The sequence below is a fragment of the Podarcis raffonei genome, chromosome Z (assembly GCF_027172205.1).
Source record: "Podarcis raffonei isolate rPodRaf1 chromosome Z, rPodRaf1.pri, whole genome shotgun sequence".
Lineage (NCBI taxonomy): Eukaryota > Metazoa > Chordata > Lepidosauria > Squamata > Lacertidae > Podarcis > Podarcis raffonei.
The window spans coordinates 50,791,896-50,813,691 of record NC_070621.1 but is presented as its reverse complement, the minus strand read 5'-3'; the positions used below and the strand labels follow the sequence as shown (position 1 = coordinate 50,813,691).

The 21,796-nt window shown below is 44.0% G+C and overlaps 2 protein-coding genes across 5 annotated transcripts in view; both read right to left on the bottom strand.

Moving 5' to 3' along the window:
* FHL1 (four and a half LIM domains 1) overlaps nt 1–13,717 on the bottom strand; it is a 67,711-nt gene extending 53,994 nt beyond the window's left edge. Inside the window, exon 1 of one of the 3 annotated variants that reach the window (XM_053374290.1) lies at nt 13,626–13,717. Coding sequence is in view for 1 of the 3 variants with exons in the window: in XM_053374291.1 (XP_053230266.1) it covers nt 6,376–6,436 (61 nt within the window). In the remaining 2 variants the exon portion in view is untranslated. Of the gene's footprint in view, nt 1–6,375; nt 6,499–13,618 lie in introns of those variants that run through there. The other 2 variants (XM_053374293.1, XM_053374291.1) reach the window with 2 other exon arrangements.
* LOC128406711 (P2R1A-PPP2R2A-interacting phosphatase regulator 1-like) overlaps nt 1–21,796 on the bottom strand; it is a 328,756-nt gene that overhangs the window by 247,044 nt on the left and 59,916 nt on the right. The gene's annotated exons all lie outside the window — the stretch shown is intronic.

Genomic DNA, 21,796 nt, shown 5'->3' with positions numbered 1-21,796 from the left:
TTAGTCTGCCTATCCATGGCATAATAGAAGGGAGAGAAGAGGGAAGAGGGAAAGCACAAGGCTTGGAGGAGGAGTCAAAGCTGCTGCTGAATTATGCCCCCAGCCAAACTCTCTTTGGGAAACACCTCTCAGCGAATGGTCAGGGATGTTCCGTCTCAGCAACAGGTGGGATTGGCCAAAGCTAAAGAGAATTTCAGACCCGAAGGTTCACAGAGAGGAGAAGCAGATGGCAAACATCTAAAAGGAACTGGAAAATCTCTCTCTCTCTTTCTCTCTCTCCTTCCTTCTTTCCTTCCTTCCTTCCCTCTCTCTCTTTCTCTCTCTCTCCCTCCCTCTCCCTCTTCTGTGATGGGAAGAGCCCCTGGTTATCAAACCTTCGGTTATCAAACCTTCAGAGGTACAGAAGGGGCACTGGGGGGGAAACTACGCAGCTTTCTCTCCTGATCCACCACAGCTCAGCTGTGAAGAGAGCAGAATCGCATTGAATGAGTTGCTCATGACTCCTCGACCTAACCTACCTATCATCTATCTATCACCTATCTATTGATCATCTATCTATCTTATATCTATCTATCATCTAATCTACCATCTTATATTTTCTATCTACAGTGGTACCTGAAACTGTTCTTAACCTGAAGCACCACTTTAGCTAATGGGGCCTCCCGCTAGCACTGCGCAATTTCTGTTCTCATCCTGAAGCAAAGTTCTTAACCCGAGGTACTATTTCTGGATTAGCGGAGTCTGTAACCTGAAGCGTCTGTAACCTGAAGCATATGTAACCCGAGGTACCACTCTATCTATCTATCTATCTATCTATCTATCATCTATCTATCATCTATCTAATCTATCGATTGATTGATCAATCAATTATCTATCTATCTATTATCTATCTATCTATCTATCTATCTATCTATCTATCTATCTATCTATGCCAGTGCAGGATTTAAGTATGAGCTCAACAAGCTGTAGCTTAGGGCCCCTCTCTCTCTCAGGACTGGTGTTATATGGTCTCTGCCGCCGCTCCCAGTCCCCAGTCTGGCTACCGCATTCTGAATTAGTTGTAGTTTCTGGGTCACCTTCCAAGGCAGCCCCACATAGAGTGCATTGCAGTGGTCCAAGTGGGAGATAACCAGAGCATGCACCACTCTGGCAAGACAGTCAGTGGGCAGGGAGGGTCTCATCCTGCATCCCAGATGGACCTGCCCTGGACACAGAATGGACCTGTACCTCCATGGATCAAAAATGACCCCCAGGCTGCACACCCGGTCCTTCAGGGATACAGTTGCCCCGTTCAGGACCAAGGAGTCCCCCACACCCAGCAGCCCCCTGCCCCCCCAAGAAGAGTACTTCTGTCTTGTCAGGATTTAACCTCAATCTGCTCTATCATATAAGGAAGGAAAGTGGGTACAAACAGCTCTTTGGGGGGGGAATTCCCACCCTCCACACAGGTATCCAAGCAGAAGTTTGGAACAATGTCCGCCTGCTGCAGCATCATCCATCTCTGTCCAATACATCATTTTCACTGGTACCCCAAAGGGGTAAACCAGCAGGAATATTTTGGGGGCAACTGGGATGGCAATGGTCACATCGTGTCTGTCGTTCGTTACAAAGGCAGACAAAGCTTTTTGAGAGCCCTAAACGTCAAGATCCTATGGGAAGGATTAAGCGGAAAGGTTAGCCTGCAAATAGTCGGCATGGCAGCCAAAGTGAGCCAAATGGTGTTCTAAAATGAGCTGCTGGGCTACGAGCCACTAAACAGCCCCACAAGAACATGCAAATATTTTGTTCCAACTTGAATAATCGCGTTAATCCCTTTGTCACGCAGCCAACCTTAGAGCTTAGTTTCCATGGTGTTTGGAAGACAACTTGGCACACACAGAAGGAGGCAGCAAGATGAAATGTTTGGCCTCCCATAGTTGCTGCTACTCAAAATAGAGCATGAAGGACCAGGTGTGCAGCCTGGACACCATTTTGGACTCAGAGGTGTTCATGAAGGCGCAGGTCCATTCTGTGTCCAGGGCAGCTCCATTTGGGACACAGGATGAGACCCTACCTGCCCAGAGTGGCGCATGCTCTGGTTATCTCCCGCTTGGACTACTGCAATGCACTCTACGTGGGGCTACCTTTGAAGGTGACCCAGAAACTACAACTAATCCAGAATGCGGCAGCCAGACTGGGGACTGGGAGCGGCCCCTGAGACCACATAACACCAGTCCTGAGAGACCTGCATTGGCTCCCAGGACGTTTCCAGGCACAACTCAAAGTGTTGGTGCTGACCTTGAAAGCTCTAAATGGCCTGGTAGAGGAAACTTTCCTCTGGTTGTCACTATTAAGAGGATGCCAGCAAGGTTGAACCTTTCTGTAAAATAAAAGTTTTAAATCAAGTCTCACCAAGGCCATATAACACCAGTCCTGAAAGACCTGCATCGGCTCCAGGGACTTTTCTGGGCACAATTCAAAGTCTCAGTGCTTACCTTGAAAGCCTTTAACGGCCTCAGCCCAATAGACCTGAAGGAGCATCTCCACCCCGGACACCGGGGTCCCTCTTCCGAGGGCCTTCTGGCGGTTCCCTCCGTGTGAGAAGCGAGGTTACAGGGATCCAGGCAGAGGGCCTTCTCGGTAGTGGCACCCGCCCTGTGGAATGCCCTCCCATCAGATGTCAAGGAAATAACTATCTCACTTTTAAAGGACATCTGAAGGCAGCCCTGTTTCGAGAAGTTTTTAATGACTGGTGTTTCAATGAATTTTAACCTTCTGTTGGAAGCTGCCCAGAGTGGCTGGGAAAACCCAGCCAGATGGGCGGGGTAGAAATAATAAATTGTTATTACTACTATTATCACTATCACTATTATTATTATTATTATTAGACTGAGCTAGGGAGGCCATGTTCTGACCCCCACATCTCTGGGGCTGCAGACCAAACTGCATCATTTTCAACCTGGAGATTGATCAACAACAAAAGTGGATTCTTCTCCCTGTCATCCTCTTTGCAGTTATTTTAACTGCATGCCAGGAACTGTGTCTGCTTGGCTGGGACCCCGACATAAGCTTCTGTGATATAAATCACATTTTATTTTTATGCAGCTTGTCTGGCCGGCTTGCTACACAGGCAGGTCAAAGGCTGGGCAGGGCGCCAGGGGCAGAGGTTTCCCAAAAGGTCTCCATTGCATTGCAGTGAACATGCAGCCCTCGCTCTGCGTGTGCCAACTGGGGGCCCTGGCACAGGCCTGCCCTTTTATGGACCTTGGTTGTCTCGTCTGGGACCCCTAAACGTATTTTTATTGCATTTCTCCATCGTTCAGGGCGACTGGTTTTCTGTCCACAGCAGGAATCTTAAGAGCCATGGAGTTTTTGGGGGGGTGGCAGGTCAGGGCCGTCTTGACCCAGGGGCGCAAGGGGTGTGGGGCACCTGGGCGCCAAATTCTGAGGTGCACGGAAGCTGCCTAATCTCTTAACTATCTACCTGTTATGAAAGAATCAATCATTTTGATCAAGCTAGAAAAACAAAAGACATCTATATATAGTAGGGTGGTTCATAAAAAACCTTATTTTTTAAGACCTGCTCCCAAGGTTTTATCTTACCACACTAGGGATTATATAGCTATATCTGAAATTTCATGCATATCAGTTAATATCTTGACCCTGCTCCACTGAATTGACATTTCAGCCTTCACAACATAGGAAAATGGCCAAGTAAACAGCTATTTTCATGGAGAAAAACTGGACATCATCATCATCATCATCATTATTATTATTATTATTATTATTATTATTATTATTATTTTATTCTGTCTCTCTCTCTCTCTCTCGACTGCATCAGACAAACATGGCTACCTACCTGAATCTGATGTTTGTAGTTATTTTAACTGCACATCTGGAACCGTGGCTGCTTGGCTGGGACCATAGTACTCTTTCCTAAGCTTCTGTGATGACATAAATCCCATTTTATTTTTATGCAGCTCGTCTGGCTGGCTTACTACACAGGCTAGGCAGAGGTTTTCCGAAAGGTCTCCATTATGTTGCAGTGAACATGAAGCCCTCGCTCTGCATGTGCCAACCGGGGCCCTGGCACAGCCCTGCCCTTTTATGGACCTTGGTCGTCTCGTCTGGGACCCCTAAACATACTTTTATTTCAGGGGATTTCCCTTTCTCCCTCTTTTAAAATTAACTTTTATTTGCTTCTCACATTACTGCTTTGATCCATTCAAAAGAAAACACCTTTTAACATTTTTTGCCGTACGTTGTATATATATGTATCCAAACATCCTTTTGCAATTTCACCCTTAGTGTCCCTATGACCTTCCCTCCACCCATGCCTAGCCCCATTAGATTGACTTCTACAGTATATCCTTTATTTGTGTTCAAACAGTATACTGTATTTTTCCGTGCCTTCTGGCAGTTCCCTCATTGCGAGAAGCAAAGCTACAGGGAACCAGGCAGAGGGCCTTCTCAGTAGTGGCACCCACCCTGTGGAACGCCCTCCCATCAGATGTCAAAGCGATAAACAACTACCTGACAGTCAGAAGACATCTTAAGGCTGTTCAGGGAAGTTTTCAATGTGTGACATCTTAGTGTATTTTTGGTCTTTGTGGAAGCCGCCCAGATTGGCTGGGGAAACCCAGCCAGATGGGCGGGGTACAAATAATAAAGTATATTATTATTATTATTATTATTATTATTATTATTATTATTAGACTAGGTTTCCCCCCTAAAAAATAATGTCAAAAATTAGGGGAGCATCTTGTACATGGATATCTCTCCCCCCCCCATTTTCTTAAATCTGAGTCCCCAAAAATAGGGGGCATCTTATACATGGGGGCATCTTATAGACAGAAAAATTTTGTACTTTAGATATTAGCCCATATAATCTTGTAGCTCTTTCTATTGTAACTTTGTGGATTTCAGTCTAAACATATAAATCAATTTCATTCGGAACACTGTTTTTTCCCATAGATTCATCTACACATTCCCACTCTTTCTTTAAGTTTTGGTTAGAATGTAATCTGATTGCTGTCATCATTTTGGCCAATTCAATGAATTCACAAAATTCAATTTGCCCTTCTGCCACTGAAAGGACTTTATCTCCCTTCCAGTTTTTTGCCACCAAAATCCTGGAGGCGTATAAGAATTTTTTTTCTTGTTGTTGGGGATGTCCCTATTCCTAGAAGAAAGGCTTCTGGGCCAGACAATCCATTTAGAGAGATGGGAAAGGTTATGGAAAACCGATATAAACTTTACAGCCTGCTATCTGATTAAAGAGAATATAATGAAGATGTTCTATCGTTGGTACCTCACCCCAGTAAAATTATCAAAGATGTACAAAATGCACTCAAATCTCTGCTGGAGGGAGGTGGGGACAATGTGCCACATGTGGTGTAAGGTGGTTAAACAGTTTTGGATTGTGCTACATGAAGAGCTCAAAAAGATACTTAGGAGTTCAATTTCTAAAAAGCCAGAATGTTTTCTGCTGGGCTTAATATCTAGTGACATCCCCAAGGATAAAAGGAATGTATTCCTTTATGCAACAGCAGCGGCCAGAATATTAGTGGCAAAAAACCGGAAAACAGACAAAATTCCAGAATTACTAGAATGGCAAGCTAAACTTTGTGAATTTGCAGAGATGGCAAAGTTAACAGCATCAATTAGAGGCTGTGCTAATAAATTTTTTTATAAAGAGTGAGAATGCGTAAAGGATTACATGAAAAGAGTTGGCTTCGGAGTCTAAAATTGATATGCGATAGTTTAAAGGGCTCAAGGTTATAGGATGATATTAAAACAAATATGGAACAACAAATATAAACAGCTGTTAACTCAACAACAAAAACAGCAACAACAGTATGTAAAGAAGATCGTACATGGGTGAAGGGAAGCAACAAGTTTAGGGGGAAGGAGGTGAGGGCATTAATTGAAAAATTGTTAAAGATATATATGGGACCTAAGAGATTAAGGATAAGGAACCAAAAGGAGACAGGAATTAAGGAATAGTAAAATAAGGGAATCTGAGAAGAATCAGTACAAATGAAAATATGAGACTCAAGGTTTTGTTATATACTGTTTTGTCTTGGATGTGAAGTCTTTTGTTGTAAAGATTGTACATAAAATGAATAAAGAAGTGTTACCCGGGGGGGGGGGAGGGAGGGAAGAAAGGCTTCTGGTCTTTTTTCAAATGTCATTTTGAACACCCATTAAAATTATAAATATTACCCCATAACTTTTTGATTTAATCGCATTGGGGCGGGGAATTTTCGGTCTGCAGCAGGACTCTTAACAACCATGGAGGGGGTTTTTTTTGGGGGGGTGGCAGGTACTACTAGCTGAGACCCTCCACCCATTTCCTCCCAAGCCACAAAACTAATAGCATCCCTCAGAAATTGCCTTCGTCGTTGACATCCGTTTCTGCGTTTCCGCTTCCTTCACCATCATTTTTCTCGCACATGTGGGTGACCTCGGTGAAGCCTCTGGGCTCTGTTCTCTCCTTTGGGTGTTCTCAGTGACAGTGAGGAGAGAAGATGTCACAGTTAACAGGAGATGGAGGACCAGGGAGGCATCCGTGGTTGCTTAGCAACCACCAATCGGATGCCACCAAGGCCTCCGAGAGGAGGCTGGTGGTGCAAATGGGTATTCCCTGGTGTCCCACTACTTTGGGTGAGGTGGACTTTCTTTCCTTCTCTTTATATAGTAATATTGATTAAATTTCCATTTTAACAATCTAATAAATACCACATTAAAAACATTCCAAATGATAAAATCACCAAATGATCCAAATATTAAGCCAAATAGTAAGTCTTTGGTTGACTTCCCATGCTCTGAGGTTCGAGGAGGCGGGCGTGATGGGGATTTCACATTTGTGTGGCTTATCTTAATTGGTCCAGGTCATTCTAATAAAACATTCCGATCTTGATCCTTCATTTATTTTTAACAGACTCTGAGTTCGTCTGGCAAGTGGGTTGGACCAATGTCATATGTTTCTGTGTGGGTATTTATTTTCTTTATTTCTCTCTTTATATTCTTTGTAGTCCAACAGTCTGTCCCTGGCGTTTCTCTTTCTCTTTCTTGTGCCTCTGATTTTCCACTGCGACGCGTCCCAAGGTGGAGGAAATCTGGCTTTCTGCCATTTGTACCAGGCATATGTCCAAACTTCTTTGTTTTATCTCCTTCCATGAAAAATCAGCCTGCACTTTGGCTAGAAACCATCATTTCCATCATCTATTCTTGTCAATCCGTTGAAGGTAATTGCAAAATTCACAAATCATTTCCATGCAGGTAATTTGATAGCTAGACTATAATCATAACAATGATGAAATACTCTTTCTTTCTTTCCCCTCCCACTTACGCACATAAACAATCAGGCATGCAGTCCTTACAGGGAGGTTGGCCAAATAAGATAGCAAATACGAAGTATATCAAAAAGAAATAATGGAGGCACATGCCCCCCTTCCATTCCGACATAGGGTGAGGTGGACTTTCAGTACAGAATCAGGTAGATAGCTGTGTTGATCTGACGCATTCGAAATATATTAAAAAATAAAAACATTGTCCAGTAGCAGCTTAGAGACCAACTAAGTTTGTTCTTGGTATAAGCTTTTGGGTGCATGTTTCAGTGTATCTGAAGAAGTGTGCTTGCACATGAAAGCTTAGACCCAGAACAAACTTAGTTGGTCTCTAAGGTGCTACTGGACAATTTTTTCAGTACAGAAGTTAGGAAGCCAAGAATATAGGACTGCACTTGAGAGAGCCTGGCCAGCAAGCCCTGCCCTTTTCCTGAGGATTCCAGATTTCCTTTCTGGTTAGTTAAAAGCAGGGGTAGGCAACCTCAGGCCCGGATCTGACCCAATCGCCCTCTCAATCCGGCCCGCAGACGGTCCGGGAATCAGCGTGTTTCTACATGAGTAGAATGTGTCCTTTTATTTAAAATGCATCTCTGGCTTATTTGTGGGGCATAGGAATTCGTTTATTTCCCCCCTCCCTTAAAATATAGCCTGCCCCCCACAAGGTGAAGTAAACAGCTATTTTTGTGGAGGAGGGTCGAGATATTAACTGATATGCATGAAAATTCAGATATAGCTATATAATCCCTAGTGTGGTAAGATAAGACCTTTGGAGTAGGCATTTTTTAAAAAAAGTTTTTTATGACCCACCCTACCGTACAAGCGGTGGGTTGGTGCTTTAAACTGGCCATTGGCAGCCGCCTCGGCCGCCCAAAATAAAATCGAGATTAAAGTGACTCATCCGTTTATAATGGATTCATTCCTTGACACCGCGGACGTCAAGAGAAGATACAGAGAGGAACGTTTCGCCACAAGCCAGAGAGGGCTGAATAAACCAGAGAGGGAGGGAGGGAGGGAGGGAGGGAGGGGGCAGCCACCCAAATATTTTGGCAGCAATGGAGGCGAGAGGAGAAAGAGAGAGAGAGAAAGAAAGAAAGAAAGAAAGAGAGAGAGAGAATGTGCAGTCGCTATGCATGAATATCCCAGAGCAGTGGGGAAAGCTATGGAGGCGAGATATTAGATTGACTGCCTGTTACACAATTAAGGAGAACCGAATGAAAATGATGCACAGGTTGGACATGACCCCAACCGGACTTGCTAAAACGTACAAATTAAAATCCAACTGAAGTTGGAGATTCAACAGAGCAGAAGGAACGATGCTTCCCATATGGTGGGGATGCGAAAAAATGGGGGGGGGGGCGGTCTGGAATACAATTTATGAAGAACTAAAAAAGATGTTTGAAACATCCTTTGAGAAAAGGCCAGAAGCATTCCTAACAGGTATTGTTACAAAAGACATCCTGAATGATAAGAAAAGTGTGTTTCTAAATGCCACGGCCGCTGGCAGGTTGTTGATAGCTAAAAATTGGAAAGGGGACACTGTCCCCTCAATAGAGGATTGGTTAAACAAATTACCGCACCTAGTTTTTGGAGGAGGAAAACAAGAAAAAAAATATTCTGAATCTCAGAATCCAGAACAGCAAGAGGGATCGCTGTGCAGTGAAAGCAGCAATCCCTCTTGCTGTTCTGGCTTCTGGGATAGCTGCACAGCCTGCATTCGCTCCATAAGACGCACACATTTCCCCTTACTTTTTAGGAGGGAAAAAGTGAGTCTTATAGAGCAAAAAATACGGTATGTGAATTTAAAGAACCGGATAAAATGACAGCGGCCATTAGACTTCAGTTGAATCAAAAACTCAATATCAGTATGGAACTGATTAGAACAAGCATGTCCAACAGGCAGATCGTGACCTGAACCCCTAAAAAAAGCTCAACAACTCTGACCTAGATCCCTGCCAGTTTTTCACTGTGAGTAGATCACAGTCTCTTGGGAGTTGGCCACCCCTGGCTTAGAAGAATATATGACAAAACATTGTTCCAATTTCTTGATATGTATGGACTGAGTTTGTAAAGGTTTGGGGAAGTTATTGTCAGACTGTAAGATCGTTCTGGGGGTTCAAGTAACCACTATATATATAAAAAACACAATGACTAGTTTAAAATATACCAAGAAGGTCTAGCTGTGGTGGAGGGAAGCCATGATAACAGAACAAGATAGACACAGAATGGAAAATGGGAACTTTATCAATATCACATCTTACATTGTATATTCTGTATATCTTAGAGCATAGATTCCATGTTATAATAATCAAACGAAATAAAGACTTGCAATACGAATATGAATATATATAGATATAGATATAGATATATGGCGGTTCTTTTTTTTTTAAAAAAAATGCCTGCTCCCAAGGTCTTACCTTACCACACTAGGGATTATATAGCTATAGCTGAAATTTCATGCATATCAGTTAATATCTTGACCCTCCTCCATGAAAATAGCTGTTTACTTGGCCATTTTCCTATGTCGTGAAGGCTGAAATGTCAATTCAGCGGAGCAGGGTCAAGATACTAACTGATATGCATGAAATTTCAGATATAGCTATATAATCCCTAGTGTAGTAAGATAAGACCTTGGGAGCAGGCATTTTTTTATATAAAAAAAAGTTTTTTATGAACCGCCCTAAATATATATATCCCAGAGCAGCTGCCGGTCACTAATGGGAGAGACCATCCAAAACCTCTGGAGGGCACCAAATTGGGAAAGGCTGCCCAAGAGTTAGAGCACACACAGGCACAGCCCAGGTGACTTAAAACACTCTGACTGCTGGTCCCTTGTAAATAGCTGCTTTCCATATGTCCCTTTTCCTGCCTGGGGTGGAGTAGTCTTGATGCCTTACTAAAAAAAGGTTGTGTCAAGGCCTACATCGACGTGGCACCGTTTGTGCAATTCACAATTTGTGCCAATGGGGTTTTCAAACTAAACTGCCACAGCAGGGCCCCCCAATCTGGACTGGCACCTTGGCACAGGCTGGTGTGTGTGTGTGTTCCTGCCCAGAAACCTATGTCCCCACTGTGGAAGGATGTGGGGATCCAAAATTGGCCTCCAAAGTCATGGTTAAAACCGTATTTATGGAAGACAATCTTACTTGGCTAAAAAAAAATAATAGCTTCCAAAAAAACCTACAAACGCCTGTGTTTCCTTCTAACAGACACGACACAAAAGGAAAAGGGAGGATGAGGGAGGAAGAAAAGAGCAAACTCTAGCACTAGATTTGGGTTACGAAGTTTTTGCAAAGGCCAGCAGGAGTGGACAAATTGGGAGTGACATAATCCTGGCATAATTAGCAGCTGAATCCCATCATCTGATTCCTATGCATATTTACTCACTGCAGCCTAAGCCTTTAAGCTGACATCGGAACTTGGACACATTTAGGAATGTGAAAGGAGCTGTTCGTCTTTGCTACTGCTGCCGCCACTGTAACCCTAAACACATCTACAGTGGTACCTCTAGATACGAACAGGATCCGTTCCGGAGCCCCATTCACATCTAGAGGTAAACGTATCTAGTGATGGCACGTCTGCGCACATGCGCGTCACTTTTCGCCACTTCTACGCATGCACGTGATGTCATTTTGAGCGTCTGCGCATGCGCATGCGGCAAAACCTGGAAGTAACGCGCTCCGTTACTTCTGGGTTGCCGCAGAGCACAACTCAAACACACTCAACTCAAAGTGTATTTAACCCGAGGTATGACTGTATTTCTCTTCCAGGCACAACCCTAAAACGATTCAAGCCATATTTGGTTCCAAAATTTGGAACTCGGCTCTTTGCTTTCCAAACCACCCTAAATATCTTCACAGAAGCTTACGAAAAGCTTGGCCTGTCGCTTCACATGCAAAAAACCAAAGAGCTGCACCAACAAGCACAAAATAATACCTCTGCAGCGCCACAAATCCAGCTCAATGGTGTATGTTGGAAAGTGTCGATCACTTCTCCTACCTAGGGAGTTATCTTTCCATAAGGGCCGACATTGATGCCGAAATCCACCACTGCCTGAGCTCTGCGAGTGCGGCTTTCTCCCGAATGAAGAGCAGAGTATTTGAGGACTGGGACATTTGCAGGGAAACCCAAATTTGCTATGGTACTACCAACCTGACTGTGAAACATGCTTGTGAAACATGGACCACTTATCAACGACGTCTCCAACTCCTCGAAAGATTCCATCAACAGGGTCTCCAAAAAGTTTGGGAAGACACAGGAGTACTAATGCCAGCGTACTGGAAGAAGCAAAGATCGCCAGTGTTGAAGCAATGATTCTTCAACATCAACTTTGGACTGGTCATGTTGTACGGATGCCTGATGATCATCTTCCAAAGCAACTACTCTATTCCAAACTTAAAAATAGAAAGCATAATGCTGGTGGTCCACAAAAGCGGTTGAAAGATCTCAAGGCAGATCTTTAAAAATGTAGTATAAACACTGACACCTGGGAAATACTGGCCTGCGAGAGCTCCAATGGGAGAACAGCCTTGACCAAAGGTGTCAGTGGGGTTTGAAGACACTCAAACTCTGGATGCAAGGGAGAAACACGCTAAGAGGAAGGCACACTTGCAGGATCAACTCCCGCCCAGAAACCAATGTCCCCATTGTGGAAGGACGTGTGGATACAGAATTGGCCTCCACGGTCACTTATGGACTCATTGCTAAAACCGTGTTAATGGCAAACAATCTGACTCGGCTACAAGGGATCGCCAAAGAAAGAAGGAAGCCATGTCTAAGCCATTGTAAGGGTCCCTTCCAACTCTGCAATTCTGTGATCTCCACCACTTCCTTCTCTACAGGGAAAACATTTGGTTTTTGTGCTGTGCTCTCCATGTTACAAAACCACCATGCCCCACTGCGTCCCTCCAAGTGGGAAGGGAAATAAACAGGCCCTGCAACATCTGGCTGAGCATCTGGCTGCTGTGTCCTAGGCTCAGTGGTTTAGACCACAGCGCCACCCGCGTCCCTTCTCATGAGGGTAGCAGGACTCAGTGGGTATGGTCAACCTGTGGACGACTATGAATGACTGCAATTAGTCCTACAAGAAAAAGCAAGGGAAAGTATGCAGATGACCAAAATTAGCTTTAGCATGTGTAATGAGACCAGAATCCAATATCTCTATTCAGACCAGACAGATAAGCCAGGAGGAGAACACTTCCATCTCCTGGGACATTCAACGCAGGATCTCCAAGCAGCTGTCATACTGCAAAAGAATTTCGGAAATAGACTTGAGAGAAAAGTGGCTGAATTGTAACTTATCACTCAGCTGAAAACTATGGAGAGACCTGGTCTGAATAGAGATATTGGATTCCTGTCTCATTGCATAAGCTAAAGCTATTTTGGGTCATCTGCATACCATCCCTTGCTTTTTCCTGCAGGACTAATTGCAGTCATTCACAGTCGCCAACAGGTTGACCATACCCATTGAGTTCTACTACCCTTTGGAGAAAACCCCCGCCCCACCCTCCCTCTATATATCAGGGGGACTTCTGTTTCCGTGTATCTGAAGAAGGGCACCTGCACATGAAAGCTTCTACTGAGAACAAACTTAGTTGGTCTCTAAGGTGCTACTGGTCAATTTTTTAATTTTTTAATTTATTTTGACTGTCAGACCAACAAGGCTACCTACCTATATTTCGTTATGTGCAAATGGCTTTAGATACCTATTAGGTCCATCAGTGACCATATAGCACACATTCAACACACACAAAAAGTGACAAAATGTTGTTGACAAATGACAGCTGGACAGATCAAGGGCCCCATGTCTTTCAGTAGCTGAGGGCCTCATCAAACCTAAATCCAGCCCTGGCTCTGCCCGATTGTGAGATTGCCAATGGGTACAGAGAAAACGGGGCGATTCTGAGATCCTGAGAGAGGCAGCCCCTTCCATTGCACAGCCGAGGGAAAGAGCCAAGCATTTCAGATCACAGAAAGCAAAAGAAAAGTTGACATTAATTTGTTGGCAACTGACAATGCACAGGAACCCTGCCGGCAACAACATTGCACCCTTTGCCACCTTCTAGTTCTGTTAGGAATTTTTTTGGATAAAAAGAAGCACAAACTTTCCCTCCAGAATAAGTTGGGGAAGGGGGATTACCCAAGCTAGCAAGAAACATACTAACAGTTAGAGACAGTCGCCTGCAGCAGCCAGAGGCTTGGACAGCCTCTTCTAACCCTCAGGCTGGAAGATGTCCTTGGAGAGGTGTTAGAGGAGAGAGACAGACAGACTCACACTGAGACAGACTCACCTCTGACCTGCTGCCTGGATGATGCCCAGGAGGAGAGACTGGGGAGCGGCTGCTTTGCTCAGGAGGAAGGAAGGGGAACTAAGATCTGGAAGCAGCTGAGCCAGAGGGTTGGTGCTGGCTGGGTGGAGCATTGGAGCGTGAGGTGGGAGGGCGAGGAGGAGGAGGGGGGATGCAGGCGAGCCTGGACGGTCCTGAGGCGCAGACCCGGATCCTGCTGCTCCAAAGGTGGTCCCATAGGATGGAGCCAAAGGGAAGCGGCATGCATATAAAACATTGGAGGTTTCATCTGAAGAAGGCAATGGAAGAGTATCCAGGGTTCTGAATCTGAGCCAGGGTGCCCTGCCCGATGGTGAGATTGCCAACAACGGGCTCAGAAAGAAGTGGGTGATTTTGAGAATCTGAGAGACGGAGCCTCTTCCATTGCACAGCCAATGGAAAGAGCCAAGCATTTCAGATCACAGAAAGCAAAAGAAAAGTGGCACATTAATTCGCAACCCACAGGAACCCTGCCGGAAACAACACTGCCCTCTTTGCCACCTTCTAGTACTGCTAGGATTTTTTTTGGATAAAAAGAAGCATAAACTTTCCCTCCGGAATACGTTGGGGAAGGGGGATTCCCCAAGTTAACAAGAAACTTACTAACAGAGACAGTCGCCTGCAGCAGCCAGAGGCTTGGACAGCTGTCTTCTAACCCTCAAGCTGGAAGATGTCCTTGGAGAGGTGTTAGAGGAGAGAGACAGACAGACTCACACTGAAGGATCCTCTGACCGGCTGCCTGGATGATGCCCAGGAGGAGAGAATGGGGAGCGGCTGCTTTGCTCAGGAGGAAGGAAGGGGAACTAAGATCTGGAAGCAGCTGAGCCAGAGGGTTGGTGCTGGCTGGGTGGAGCCAGTGCCTGTTTTACATATAAGCTCAACAAGCTCTAGTTTAGGGCCCCCTCTCTTGGCCCCCCCCCAAAAAAAATTAACGTGAAAAAACCTGGATGTACATTTCCAAAAGAGAAGATAAAAAACAAATAAAACCAACATACAACAACCATGTTTTGTGTTGTGTAGGCTCCTATGATGTAAGTCATAGGCCCCGCCTGCTCGCCTGCTCCCCTGCTCCTCAAACTATCACTGCTTTGCTCATTTCTATATATAGGGTGCCAACATTCTGCATGGACTGGTTGTCTGGCAACATGTGCAAATGGCTTGAGATACCTATGAGTTCCATCAATTACCATATAGCATTTATTCAACACAAAAAAGGGGCAATTTGTTGTGGACAAAGGACAGCTGGACATATAAGGGGCCCTGTTACCTTCAGGTAGCTTAGGGCCTCATCAAACCTAAATCCAGCCCTCAATCAATCAATCAATCAATATCTGTCCATCTGTCTGTCTGTCTATCATCCATCTATCTATCTATCTATCTATCTATCTATCTATCTATATCTATCTATCTATCTATCTATCATCATCTATCTATCTATCATCTATCATCTATCTATCTATCTATCATCTATCTATCTATCTATCTATCTATCTATCTATCTATCATCTATCTATCTATCTATCTATCTATCTATCATCTATCTATCTATCTATCTATCATCTATCTATCTATCTATCTATCTATCTATCTATCTATCATCTATCTATCTATCTATCTATCTATCTATGCCAGTGCCAGGTTTATGTATAAGCTCAACAAGCTACAGCTTAGGACCCCACTCTCTTGGGGGCCCCAAAAAAATTTAAAGCGGGGAAAAACCTGGATGTACATTTCCAAAGGAGAAGATAAAAAACAAATAAAATAAAGCTGACATACAGCAACATTGTTTTGTGTTGTGTAGGCTCCTATGATGTAAGTCATGGGCCCCGCCTGCTAGCCTGCTCCCCAAACTATCACTGCTTTGCTCCTTTCTATATATAGGGTCCCCTTCATGGATCACTGCCTTGCCGTGGCGAAGGGGCTTGAAGAACTCAGAGAAGCTATGAACTATGCCGAGCAGGGCACCCAAGATGAACAGGTCATAGTGGAGAGTTTTGACCAAACGTGATGCACCTGGAGGAGGAACCGGCAAGCCACTCCAGTATCCCTGCCAAGAAAACTCCATGGACAAAGACAACAGGCATATAAAAGTTATGACGCTGGAAGATGAGCCCCTCACGTCGGAAGGCGTCCAACATGCTACTGGGGAAGAGCGGAGGACAAGTACAAGTAGATCCAGAGCTGATGAAGCGGCTGGGCCAAAGCTGAAAGGACGCTCAGTTGTGGATATGCATGGAAGTGAAAGGAAAGTCCAATGCTGTAAAGAAAAATATTGCATAGGAACCTGGAATGTAAGAACCATGAATCTGGGTAAATTGGATGTGGTCAAAAATGAGATGGCAAGAATAAATATTGACATCCTGGGAATCAGTGAACTGAAATGGACGGGAATGGGCGAATTCAGTTCGGATGACTATCATATCCACTACTGTGGGCAAGAAACCCGTAAAAGAAATGGAGTGGCCCTCATAGTCAACAAAAGAGTGGTGAAAGCTGTACTGGGATGCAATCTCAAAAATGATAGAATGATCTCGATACAAATCCAAGGCAGACCTTTTAACATCACAGTAATCCAAGTTTATGCACCAACTACTGGTGCTGAAGAAACTGAAATTGACCAGTTCTATGAAGACTTACAACACCTTATTGAAGTGACACCAAAGAAGGATGTTCTTCTCATTATAGGGGATTGGAATGCTAGAGTAGGGAATCAAGAGATAAAAGGAACAACTGGCAAGTTTGGCCTTGGAGAGCAAAACGAAGCAGGGCAAAGGCTAATAGAGTTCTGTCAAGAGAACAAGCTGGTCATCACAAACACGCTTTTCCAACAACACAAGAGACGACTCTACACGTGGACATCACCAGATGGGCAGCATCGAAATCAGATTGATTATATTCTCTGCAGCCAAAGATGGAGAAGCTCTATACAATCAGCAAAAACAAGACCTGGAGCTGACTGTGGCTCAGATCATCAGCTTCTTATAGCAAAATTCAAGCTTAAACTGAAGAAAGTAGGAAAAACCACTGGGCCGGTAAGATACAATCTAAATCAAATCCCTTATGAATACACAGTGAAAGTGAGGAGCAGGTTTAAGGATTTAGATTTGTTGGACAGAGTGCCTGAAGAACTATGGATGGAGGCTCGCAACATTATACAGGAGGCAGCAACAAAAACCATCCCAATGAAAAGGAAATGCAAGAAAGCAAAATGGCTGTCCAATGAGGCCTTACAAATAGTGGGGGAAAGAAGGCAAGCAAAATGCGAGGGAGATAGAGAAAGATACAGGAAATTGAATGCAGATTTCCAAAAAATAGCAAGGAGAGACAAGAAGGCCTTCTTAAACGAGCAATGCAAAGAAATAGAGGAAAACAACAGAATGGGAAGAACCAGAGATCTGTTCAAGAAAATTGGAGATATGAAAGGAACATTTCGTTCAAAGATTACTGTAATAAAGGACAAAAGTGGTAAGGACCTAACAGAAGCAGAAGACATCAAGAAGAGGTGGCAAGAATACACAGAGGAATTATACCAGAAAGATATGGATGTCTCGCACACCCCAGGTAGTGTGGTTGCTGACCTTGAGCCAGACATCCTGGAGAGTGAAGTCAAATGGGCCTTAGAAAGCACTGCAAATAACAAGGCCAGTGGAAGTGATGGTATTCCAGCTGAACTATTTAAAATTTTAAAAGATGATGCTGTTAAGGTGCTACACTCAATATGCCAGCAAGTTTGGAAAACTCAGCAGTGGCCAGAGGACTGGAGAAGATCAGTCTACATCCCAATCCCAAAGAAGGGCAGTGCCAAAGAATGCTCCAACTACCACACAATTGCACTCATTTCACATGCTAGCAAGGTTATGCTTAAAATTCTACAAGGAAGGCTCAAGCAGTATGTGGACCGAGAACTCCCAGAAGTGCAAGCTGGATTTAGAAGAGGCAGAGGAACCAGAGACCAAATTGCAAACATGCGCTGGATTATGGAGAAAGCTAGAGAGTTCCAGAAAGACATCTACTTCTGCTTCATTGACTATGCAAAAGCCTTTGACTGTGTCGACCACAGCAAACTATGGCAAGTTCTTAAAGAAATGGGAGTGCCTGATCACCTCATCTGTCTCCTGAGAAATCTCTATGTGGGACAAGAAGCTACAGTTAGAACTGGATATGGAACAACGGATTGGTTCAAAATTGGGAAAGGAGTACGACAAGGCTGTATTTTGTCTCCCTGTTTATTTAACTTATATGCAGAATTCATCATGCGAAAGGCTGGGCTGGATGAATCCCAAGCCGGAATTAAGATCGCCGGAAGAAATATCAACAACCTCAGATATGCAGATGACACAACCTTGATGGCAGAAAGTGAGGAGGAATTAAAGAACCTTTTATTGAGGGTGAAAGAGGAGAGCACAAAATATGGTCTGAAGCTCAACATCAAAAAAACGAAGATCATGGCCACTGGTCCCATCACCTCCTGGCAAATAGAAGGGGAAGAAATGGAGGCAGTGAGAGATTTTACTTTCTTGGGCTCCATGATCACTGCAGATGGTGACAGCAGCCACGAAATTAAGAGACATCTGTTTCTTGGGAGGAAAGCAATGACAAACCTAGACAGCATCTTAAAAAGTAGAGACATCACCTTGCCTACAAAGGTCCGTATAGTAAAAGCTATGGTTTTCCCAGTAGTGATGTATGGAAGTGAGAGCTGGACCATAAAGAAGGCTGATCGCCGAAGAATTGATGCTTTTGAATTATGGTGCTGGAGGAGACTCTTGAGAGTCCCATGGACTGCAAGAAGATCAAACCTATCCATTCTTAAGGAAATCAGCCCTGAGTGCTCACTGGAACGACAGATCCTGAAGCTGAGGCTCCAAGACTTTGGCCACCTCATGAGAAGAGAAGACTCCCTGGAAAAGACCCTGATGATGGGAAAGGTGGAGGGCACAAGGAGAAGGGGACGACAGAGGATGAGATGGTTGGATAGTGTCTTCGAAGCTACGAACATGAGTCTGACCAAACTGCGGGAGGCAGTGGAAGACAGAAGTGCCTGGCGTGCTCTGGTCCATGGGGTCACGAAGAGTCGGACACGACTAAACGACTAAACAACAACAACAATATATAGGGTGCCTACATTCTGAATGGATTGGTGCATGGCAACATGTGCAAATGGCTTGAGATACGTATTATTTCTTGTGGACAAAGGACAGTTGGACATATAAAGGGCCCCATTAACTTCAGTAACTTAGGGCCTCATCAACCCTAAATCCAGCCCTCTATCTATCACCTATTAATAATCTATCTATCTATCATCTATCTATCTATCTATCCATCTATCTATGCCAGTGCTGGATTTATGTATAAGCTCAACAAGCTGTATCTTAGGACCCCACTAACTCTCTTGTGGGCCCCCAAAAAACCTAAAGGGGGGGAAACTGGATGTACATTTCCAAAATAGAAGATAAAAAACAGCTGAGCAAGAGGGTTGGTGCTGGCTAGGTGCAGCACAGGCACAGGGGTGGGAGGGCAAGGAGGGGGGGTGCACACTTAATAATAATAATATTACAGTATTACATTCCAAAAAAAGAGAACATCTTCTAACATTTCTTCCTTGACATTCTGCAAATATATCTCCATATATCATTGTACATTCCCCACCCCGTAACTTCCCTCCCCCTAAATAGTGCTCGGCATAATTTAGTTAATTTAATATTCTTTTAATATTGTGTTAAAGCAAACTACCGTATTTTTCTGTCTATAAGATGCCCCATGTATATTTGGGGGGACTTGGGTTTAATAAAATGGGGGGGGGAGATGTATCCATGTATAAGACACTCCCAAATTTTGGACATTGTTTTTTAGGGGGGGAAACCTAGTGTTTTAAATGGAAAAATATGGTACTTTACATTGTTGTTTAGTCGCCTTAGTCATGTCTGACTCTCTGTGACCCTATGAACCAGAGCACGCCTTAGAAACTCTCACTTTTCTTCTCAAAGCTTCTCCTTTTTTATGTCCATTGAGTTTTCTTGGCAAAATACTGGAGTGGTTTGCCAGTTCCTTCTCCAGGTGGATCACATTTAGTCTAAACTCTTGGCTATGACCTGTCCATCTTGGGTGGCCCTGATGGCATGGCTCACAGCTTCTTGGGGTTATTCAAGCCCCTTCGCCACAAGGCAGTGATCCATGAAGGGGCTACTTTACTTTTTGTTGTTGCTGTTTAGTCGTGTCCGACTCTTCGTGACCCCATGGATCAGAGCACGCCAGGCGCTCCTGTCTTCCACTGCCTCCCGCAGTTTGATCAGACTCATGTTCGTAGCTTCGAGAACACTGTCCAACCATCTCGTCCTGCGTCATCCCCTTCTCCTTGTGCCCTCCATCTTTCCCATCATCAGGGTCTTTTCCAGGGAGTCTTCTCTTCTCATGAGGTGGCCAAAGTATTGGAGCCTCAGCTTCAGGATCTGTCCTTCCAGTGAGCACTCAGGGCTGATTTCCTTCAGAATGGAGAGGTTTGATCTTCTTGCAGTCCATGGGACTCTTAAGAGTCTCCTCCAGCACCATAATTCAAAAGCATCAATTCTTTGGCAATCAGCCTTCTTTATGGTCCAGCTCTCATTTCCATACATCACTACTGGGAAAACCATAGCTTGAACTATAAGGACCTTTGTCAGTAAGGTGATGTCTCTGCTTTTTGAGATGCTGCCTAGTTTTATAATCACTTTTCTCCTGAGAGAAGCAGACATATTTTGATTTTGTGACTGCTGTCACCATCTGCAGTGATCATGGAGCCCAAGAAAGTAAAATCTCTCACTGCCTCCATTTCTTCCCCTTCTATTTGATAGGAGGTGATGGGACCAATGGCCATGATTTTAGTTTTTTTGATGTTGCGCTTCAGACCATATTTTGCGCTCTCTTTCACCCTCATTAAGAGGTTCTTTTATTCCTCCTCACTTTCTGCCATCAAAGTTGTGTCATCTGCATATCTGAGGTTGTTGATATTTCTTCCAACAATCTTAATTCTGGTTTGGGATTCATCCAGTCCAGCCTTTCGCAGGATCTATCGGGCATATAAGTTGAATAAGAAGGGAGGCAATATACAGCCTTGTCATACTCCTTTCCCAATTTTGAACCAAGCAGTTGTTCCATATCCGGTTCTAACTGTAGCTTATTGTCCAACATAGAAACCCATAAAATCTTCTCCAACTTTTATCCTGACTTTGCGAACATCAGCCTATCAGTCAGTTTCTTTGGGAACAATGTTTTGCCATAGACTCCTCTACACATTCCCATTATTTCCTGAGTTTTTGATTTGGTTGTCATCCGATTGCTGCTGTCGTTTGGGCCAATTCAATCAATTCACAAAATTTTACTTGCCAATCTGCTACTGATGGGACTATATCTCCCTTCCAGTTTTTGGCCACTAAAATCATAGTGGCAGAATATTTTTTTCTTATCGTTGGGGATTTCTTTTTTCACTATACCCAGAAGGAACGCTTCTGGACTTTTCTCAAACGTTATTTTGAACCTCTTTTTTAGTTCTTCATAGATATTACTCTAGAACTTTTGGATTTTATCACATCCCCCCATACACAATACCTTGTTCCTTCCATTGTCTTACATCTCCAACATGAGTTTGATTTTAATTTGCAGTGGTACCTCGGGTTACAGATGCTTCAGGTTACAGACTCCGCTAACCCAGAAATAGTTAAGAACTTAACTCGGTTAAGAAATTTGCTTCAGGATGAGAACAGAAATCGCACAGTGGCGGCAGCGGGAGGCCCCATTAGCTAAAGTAGTGCTTGAGGTTAAGAACAGTTTCAGGTTAAGAGTGGACCTCCAGAACTAATTAAGTTCTTAACCCGAGGTACCACTGTATATGTTTTAGCTCATCTGGCAGGGGTCACGTACCACCTGTACCACATCTTCATTAGATTTTCCTTGATTGTGTAACAGGCAGTAAAATTGACATCTTGTCTCCACAGCCTTTCCCACTGATCCATCCTGATTGCATACTCAAAATCCTGGCTCCACTTAATCATAACCTCCTTTACCTCTTTGTCTTTCAATTCCCATTGTGGGGAGGGGGGGCACACTTGAGGCATCCTGCACCAAAGCTGGTTCAGTGAGATGGAGCGAAAGGGAAGCAACATGCAT